Source organism: Oncorhynchus gorbuscha, linkage group LG05 (genome assembly GCF_021184085.1).
Source record: "Oncorhynchus gorbuscha isolate QuinsamMale2020 ecotype Even-year linkage group LG05, OgorEven_v1.0, whole genome shotgun sequence".
NCBI classification, from domain to species: Eukaryota; Metazoa; Chordata; class Actinopteri; order Salmoniformes; family Salmonidae; genus Oncorhynchus; species Oncorhynchus gorbuscha.
The window spans coordinates 74,540,414-74,548,874 of NC_060177.1; the positions used below are offsets into that span (position 1 = coordinate 74,540,414).

The window sequence follows — 8,461 nt, forward strand, 5'->3', positions numbered from 1 at the left end:
AACTTTAAATGCAATCAAGTACATGTTTTAAAACAAAATAAGACATTTTCCTGTCAGATGGGCAGCACTGCCATCGTTGTGTTTTGATTTTGTTTGAATTAATCTCATCCTCTTTCTGTGACAGTCAGCAACTCCAATGGGCTGACTCGATAACACTTGAAAATGGTTTGCATCGTCGCTTATGTACAAATACTAAATAAATGGCAATTTATCAAGAAGACTTTATCATCGTGACATTACATTTTCCATCAGTCTGAATAGAATAAGAAAAAAAAACAGCAGAGATGGAAAGACACAGAAGCAAAGAACAAATTTAGGCTTATTCCTCCAGAAAAAAAACACAGTCCATCTTTGCCATTGTGAAAAACTTTATTTAAAGAGTGTATGATAGGCATAACAATATATTTAAAATATTTTTTTCCAATTAGAATACTTATGAACAATTAATTTGGATAGTAAACTTCCCCCAAGTTTGAATGCCAAGCGCTCAAGTGAAAAATAAATACATGTTTTCAGTCCTGGGAGGGAGCAAAAAAGAAAAGAAAAATCAAAAACCAATCCGAAATCCCACAATCTCATTCAATCAAATTCAAGCTCCTTTCTGTTCCCAGGCAGGTGTCTGGCCCGCACACCAATGTCTCTGGGCCTTTACTGCTGGCCAGCCATCACCACTGGGTCTTGCCATTGAAATGGCATTCAGAATCCTGTGGCTAACAGGTGGTATTCCAGGCAGGCACGGTAAGGCCCCCTTGTTCTGGCGACTGGCGAGGACCCCTCCTGTCCAGACGGGGCCTGGTCCATCCATCCACTGTGCATATTTGAGGTGTCCAGCTTGTGCCTGTTCTGTTGTCGTTGTGTCCTCAGACGTCACTGGTAGCCCAGGGTGGAGGCTGAGCCTAGTCTCTGGCTGTAGATGGCATAGGGGGAGTAGTAGGGCGAGGACGCCTGCAGTGAGTGCATGGGCAGGCCTGGGGTTCCGGGCAGGTGGGCCTTGCTGTAGGGGTGGTAGCGAGCCAGGCTCAGGCCAGGTGACCCCCGCAGGGAGAAGGAGCTGGGCAGGGTGCCGGGGCTGCCGGGTTGGGGAAGGTGGAGGTGGCAGGAGGCGGCTGAGGAGGGGTAGGCAGATAGGGGCTTACTGTCCAGCCCACCAGAGAGAGCCGTGTGAGTACGCAGGTGGGCCAGCAGCTCCTCTGACGTGGAGAAACGTTTGTCACACGGTCCTCCTACTGACACCCAGTTACAGGCGTGTGGCTGGGGCTCGTTCTGCAGCATGTAGCCGTAGGTATAGAGCGGGTGGGACAGGGTGGGGGTGGTGGAGGATAGAGAGCTGGGGTGGAGGGAGTGAAGGTGGTGTGATGGGTACATGATTTGGTAACCTGATTTTAGAGAGGAGGGGTCATGGACACATGTATTGCAGTTGCTTCCCCCTAAATGGGGGTGGTTGGGGTAAGTCAAACAGTACGGGTCCCTGCATAGACCCTGCATGAGGGAAGGAGGTGAGGCCCCAGTGAGGGGGCTGGAGCTGGGGTGCTTTCCTGGGATCCCCATCCCTAGACTAGACTTTGTATGATCCATGAACTGAGATGGGTAGCCTGCATAGGCACCCACTATGGAGCCATGGTAACCCATGGAGGAGGGGGGCATGGGGAAGATTGAATGGCTTGGTTTGAAGGGGGAGACAGGGGCGATGTGTCCGGAGCCTAGCCCAGACTGAGAGGACTGTGAGTCAGCCTTGCTCTCCGGCCGCGGGCTGCTAGCGGAGCTGGCATTGCTGGAGTTGGCGATAGCCCGCATGTGACTGGAGTTAGCTAGCTGGGCCCCGTCCAGCTTCTCCTTACTGTGATCAGAATCTTTCTTCCCTGTGCTGCTGTCTGAGCTGGCCTGGTCCGAGCTCACAGGCTTGTTGTCTATGTGCAGGGCCTGAGAGTGTGATGTCTGCTGCTGTGTGGAGGGGGACTGGGTCTGTCTGTGGGACTTGTCTTGGGAGTGCAGGGGAGGGGAGGTGGAGCTGGGAGAGGTGGAGTGTGGGGGGAAGGACGGGCAAGAGCCACTACTCCCGGATCCACCACTGGGCACCCTGAAGCCAGCTTTGTCTGTAGCACCCTTGGTCACCAACCCATCCTTGCGGCATTCCCCTCCGGCCTTGTTGTAAGGCTTGAAGCTGGACTTATCCTCCAGGGACTGGTGCTGGTCTCCAGACTTGTGGCCAGAGCTGGAGGAGCGTCCGGATGGCTCCTTGTCACTGAGGCTTATGGAGGAGAGGGAGCCCAGCTTGGATGAGGAGGGGGGGTCTGGTTTGCCGATCTGTGAGCAGGTCTGAGCCAGCAGGGCCAGAGGACTCTTCTTAGCATCCAGCTGAGGGGGCGACACAAACAGAGACAGGATGAGAGCACAGCCACGTTAAAGTACTCTATAGTCACACTCTATACTGGTCTTACATTGGATGGTAATTCGGTAACTATTCTGTAATTTTTTTCTTCAATTTTGTTCTGAGTGTATAGTATGTCCACTATAAATATATTTTAGCCAGTATCATTTAATAGGCCAAATAGAATGTCCATCCAATAAACAAGGTGCAGTAAAATGCGTTGTAAATGTTAGTAATAATTTAGCCCATGAGTCATATATATCTATTCGCAGAGGGAAGGAGACATCAATCTGCCCAAAAGTTATTTCCCTGTGTTTGCCCTATGAAAAAATCCTGAACAAGAAAGAGAGAAAGCGAGAAAAATGTATGACTGCAATGTTGGCACGGGGTAAATAGCATCTGTTCTATTTGGGAAAAACGAAGGAAACGATTGAACTATTTCGGTTTACATATCTTACAGACAATTACACACAATATATGAGAGTATCAAATCAACACACTGGCCTATTTATGTAACCTCAATAACTCAAGAATAACTCAATAATAGGCTACTCATTTGAAATATTAATTTCATAATCTAGTTTGTTGGGTCACTTGAAAGGTAAAATAAATATACAGTGTATTGTAATGTAGACGAATTAGTTACAATGTTATGCGTAATTTGATGCGTAGGCTAATACATGAGTAATCTTGGAAACTACGTGGGATATTTATAAATATTTGTAAGTAATTCCAAACATTAACACGGTCGAGGATGATCGAAGAATTCGACAGTTCTAGAAAATGTGCTTTGCTTACCTCAATGCTTACTGGCGCGGACGTAAGGGGTTGGAGATACTCTGGGTGTAGCAAGATGCTACTGTGAGTGCTCAACATCTTTAGAATCCGAATAGGCAGCCTTCTAGCCTGGCGTGTTGGATCTGAGGGAGAAGGTACGGAAACCAGCTGTATTTTAGTTCCTCTCGGGAGTGAATTACAACGGTCGTTACCGGTACGCTCAGGGGACGGACTGCGTAAATGCGCGTCAGATCCACTAGGAAAATTGTTCATCTGGATCCAGGCGGCGCAGAGTTCGGGCGATGGCAGGGAACGTGTTGTTGTAAGTTGAAATACATTTATGAAAACAACATATGATGCACAAATCAATAATCAAGCTTAAGTACTCGGTCTGTTTTAATCCAAATACACCAACAGTAGCACGGGTCTCACGAATCAGTTCAAATTATTGTCTTTATAGAAGAAGAATTCTCTCAAATGTCAACATTCCTTGACCCAATCTTCTGTCCTTTCAAAATAATTTCCTTGGATTGGACAATTACATCCGTCCGTCTTGTAAAAGAGGAATGGAGCAGAAAGATCATATGTAGTCAGTTATCACCAGAAAATAATAAACATGGACAAGTGTAAATAGAATATCCCCGTAGACGATACGGTCAGGCTTTCCTGTCGCTGTCCCACTGTCTCTCTGTTCACACAACAGCTAGTACCATGCTCATTTCACATACTAAAGACCAAACTAAGGAGGCGAATTTTTTAAGCAAGAAACCGCTGTCCAATCGCGAGTTCACGCATTCGTAATAAGGGGATCGCTCTCCTTGTAGAGGCGCGGCCTGCCTGTGTCCACACCCCTACACTCTCCTTGGCAATGTTTTTAAATATTGCATAATATATAGACATGTACTTTTATGATAACTGAATTTTAAGTCACTTTTTATGTCAAAAAACGATCTCTACCATAGATAGTTGATAGCCACACAACAAGCTGATGGTTTGCTTTAGATGTCATTTGTTATATAGCCTATACTCACTCCCCTTGTAAATGAGTTCATTCAATTCGAAATAACAGCACTATGTTCATGTCTGGGTACAATTCTGGAATGTTAATTGCTTTTATTGCATTACTGCTGGCTGAATTGACAATTAGGCAATTTAACTAATCTAATTACGCAATGAATTGGATGTATTATTTGAACATTTTCCCTGACGGATGCAATTACAATCTGTCTGAAATCAAGAAACTGTGATGCTCTGGCTACTCTGCTCCTCCATTGGTCATAAATCATGTCTGGCATGATAGTTCTAATTTCTGTCCCAAGTAACCACATGATGCCATGTCACCTCCCATTAAAAGGCCATCTAATACATGCCATCGTCTCCCTTTAGGGGGAAAATGTGAATGTCACACTTGTCTAGAGGTGCCTGTCATGACAACACAATATCAACTGTCTGACAGTAAACACAGCAAAAAACAAACAAACATATTCAACCAATATTATCCAATCAAATACTGATTAATCATGTAATGTGAACTTATGTGACAACCATCAACATCAATTTTTTTTTGCCTCGTTCAAACATAAAAAGGACAACTATTCCTCCATAAATCTAGTTTGTAATCTCAGGCCCAGTTGAAATGAGGAACAACTCATCTTGTACCAGCTGTGTGTGTTCTATCTTCCCAAAGAACAGCTGGGAGTATATACCTGTTCTGTTTTAAACAAAACAACATTGTTAATTTAAACCAATTACACTGAGAGAAATGTAGTTTAGCTGACATACTCAATGACTCAAGAGAACAATAAATAAGGGCCTTTTTCTGTGCTGCTTATGTGTCATAATGGCCCATTACGAGCTCAATAAGCTCCGTCACACTTTCCATGTCCCATTATTAATGGTGCTGTCAGCAGAGTAGTCCTTGACTATAACGACGAATGCCATTTATCTTTAGTTAAGAGGAAAGGCAGTGGGATGCTGGCTGGCTGGCTGGGGGATGGATAGATGAAGTCACTTCTTCTGCCTCACTCAACAGGATCGCTGTTTGACCTGTCATCATTAGGCTTAGCCGTCACTTATCACCTACACACTGCAGTGAACGCTTGAATAACCTGCCCAGATCCAAGAGCATGTGAATGCAGATGTACAAGGGGTTAAGTGTGATGTGATCTTTGTTTTCAATGTGTCCGTCTGTCTGTGTGTGCTTGTTTTATTCAACCATGCGATGAAAGCTGTACAAATAGATGAAGGTTGGTTCATGACACAAAGCCAATTCAAATGTAGGTTAGGCCACAAAGCATGCAGAATAGAAATCACTTCAAATCAATTTTTATTCAGTGTCTAGTGCTGATCTAAAACATTCAAGAAATTTCACGAGGAAACGTGCCATGCGTATAACGCAAGTTATTCACCGATATACGTGTAACTCAGTCCTCCATTTGCAAGGGGGTTAGTTGGTTAAGAGAAAGGGTATATTTTGGGTGTGTGGGTTAAAGAAGGGGGTAGGGGGGACCTGGAGGAGGACAAGAGAGGAAAAAGACACAAAGAGAGAGAGAAAGAAACAAGGGGAGGGCTGAAACAATGGGGAGCAGCTCCTTTCATGTTTTGCACTGAAGTTGGGCTGGTTACAGCTGTTGTGGCATGTTGGTGACTGATGGCCATTTCCTGTTGTTGATATTTAAGGGGTGGGTTTCCCATCAAGAGGGCGCTCTGCAGTAGAAATCTCTTCGGCCGGCCCTGGAAGCATTTGCCTTTGCATGGCCATATCAAAGCAAGAGGTCTTTACTAGAACAGCAGCCTAACAAAACACCCTGTCCTGTGGCTAGGGCTACACGGCTAGGCAACGGAGACTAGAGGACCCCACAGACATCCTCTGTCTTCGATCGTGTGATTTACAGACCCACTGAGGCATGTAATGGAAGCCTAGGGCGGCAGGTAACCTAGCGGTTAAGAGGGTTGGGCCAGTAACTGAAAGGTTGTTGGTTGGAATCACTGAGGTGACCTAAGGGAAAAATCTGTTGATGTTCCCTTGAGCAAGCATAAGAGCATCTGCTAACATGTAAAATGGCTGGCCTTATTTGTTAAAAGGTTGGTGTTTGACTTACTTGAGTTTAGTGATATACAGAATGTAGATCACTAGAGTAAATGGATTGCTCATCCTGTCAATTGTAGACCTACTTCTTGTAAGAGTAAAATGAAGTTTGAGGCACATGAGGATGTTCATTCTCAAATGACCTCTGGTGTGATCGTTAAGTTGTAAAGGAAGATGCTGTAGTTCAGCCCATATTTCAAATGGTTTTCAGACCATGTCCATTTCTATAGCCCTCTGATTCGATCAATGGAGCGTAAATGGAGAGAAACCACTGACTGAGTGTAGTTTACTGTCTGCATCCCAAATGGCCCCATATTCCCTATATAGTGCACTACTGTTGACCAAAGCCCTATTTGTATTTGTATGTATTATGGATCCCTATTAGCTGCTGCCAAGACAGCAGCTACTCTTCCTGGGGTCCAGCAAAATTAAGGCACTTAAACAATTGAACAAAATGTATAATACATGTACAACAGATTTCCCAACACACTAAGTGTGTGCCCTCAGGCCCCTACTCCACTATCATATATCTACAACACAACATCCATGTGTACGTGTGTGTATAGTGCATATGTTGTTGTGTGTGTGTGTGTGTGTGTGTATACATGTGTCTGTGCCTATGTCTGTGTTGCTTCACAGTCCCTGCTGTTCCATAAGGTATATTTTTATGCACTTTTTTGCATTCATTTTAGTGCTTGCATCAGTTACTTGATGTGGAATAGAGTTCCCTGTAGTCATGGCTCTATGTAGTACTGTGCTCCTCCCATAGTCTGTTGTTGACTTGGGGACTGTGAAGAGACCTTTGCTGGCATGTCTTGTGGGGTATGCATGGGTGTCCGAGCTGTGTGGCAGTAGTTCAAACAGACAGCTCAGTTCATTCAACATGTCAATACCCCTCACATATGGGCTCTGGTCAAAAGCAGTGCACTAAGTACGGAATAGGGTGTCATTTGGGATGCATCTACTGTAAGCTGCAGGCACAGAGAGGAGAATGATAAATGGTCTGAGGGGCAGTGGAGGAGAAATGAATGTAAATAACTCCTATTTAATTATCTGTGTGTGACTTATGTGGTGTGTGGAATGGGAATACAGGCCTGAGGCTGGGGCTTTGCTGCTCTAGCCCCGTCTGTGTTCTCCAGGGTGAATAAGACTTTCATAGGGTGTAACAGACATTACATTTAGGCCTCAACCTTTAACAGAAAAGGAACAAAGTAGGCAACATTCCACTCTGGTCAAATAGTTTAAAAATAAGGATTTTGATTGGTTCTGGTTTACATTTACATTTAAGTCATTTAGCAGACGCTCTTATCCAGAGCGACTTACAAATTGGTGCATTCACCTTATTTAAAACATCAGTATCTACATACAGGGTTCTCTCACAGACACTCTCTCTCACACACACACACACTCGGAGCAACACGCACACATGCACAATAAGAAGTGGGATATTGACATATTTCTGGTACAATATAATGTATCAAAAAAAAAAACAGGAATAGTGGGTGAAGAACCAGGGAGAACAGACTAACTGACGGACTTCCAGGCCCTGTCTGACTCAAATCAGGTTGTCCGACATTGTTGTGTGAAATTTCAGCTGACATCAAAAGCTGTTTTTGCAATGATCCAGAGAGGGCATTTGATAGAAGTACAACCGAGGCATTCACAGCACTTGGCTTTGCGTCCCAAATAGCACACCATTCTCTATACAGTGCCCTGGTCAAAAGTAATGCACTATAGAGAATAGGGTGCCATCTGGTACGCATACTTGGTGCAAATGAAATCTCCTGCACATTCCTCCCAGCTACCACATTTGATTCCTTGGAAGTTGTGGGAACATACGTTTTTGGTTTCCAATTGGGTGTGCGAATTAAGCCATACTTTTATTGAACGGAAAAACAAAAGTTTTTTTTTACCGTTCTGAGAATGGAAGTGAACATTTTACCTGTTCTGGGAACATACATTTTTGTTTGCAAGGAGATTCTGAGAACATTTTACTATGGTTCCCTGAAAGTTTTCCAGGGAGGTTTTATAAATGTTCTGAGAATGGAAAATATTGGTTATTTGAAAGTAATTAAATAACGTTTTAAGAAAAAATGTCAATAAGAATTGCAATAGCACTGCTAGCTTTGGTTAACTGTTTTGAACTCCAAGCACAATTGCTTAGCCATTAATCATGCAAACACATGTATTTATTATAGTGGCACGGCCTCAGTGAGCTTCAAATCTAT

At 44.1% G+C, this 8,461-nt stretch overlaps 1 protein-coding gene across 1 annotated transcript; it reads right to left on the minus strand.

The window, feature by feature from the left end:
• Positions 1-350: 350 nt before the first annotated feature.
• Positions 351-3,941, minus strand: LOC124035252 (zinc finger protein 703-like). Its single transcript, XM_046348698.1, has 2 exons — positions 3,167-3,941; positions 351-2,355 (listed from the first exon to the last, which is right to left on the minus strand). Exons 1-2 carry the CDS (start codon positions 3,416-3,418, stop codon positions 868-870), a joined length of 1,740 nt encoding a protein of 579 aa, XP_046204654.1. The 5' UTR covers positions 3,419-3,941; the 3' UTR covers positions 351-867.
• Positions 3,942-8,461: the final 4,520 nt, after the last annotated feature.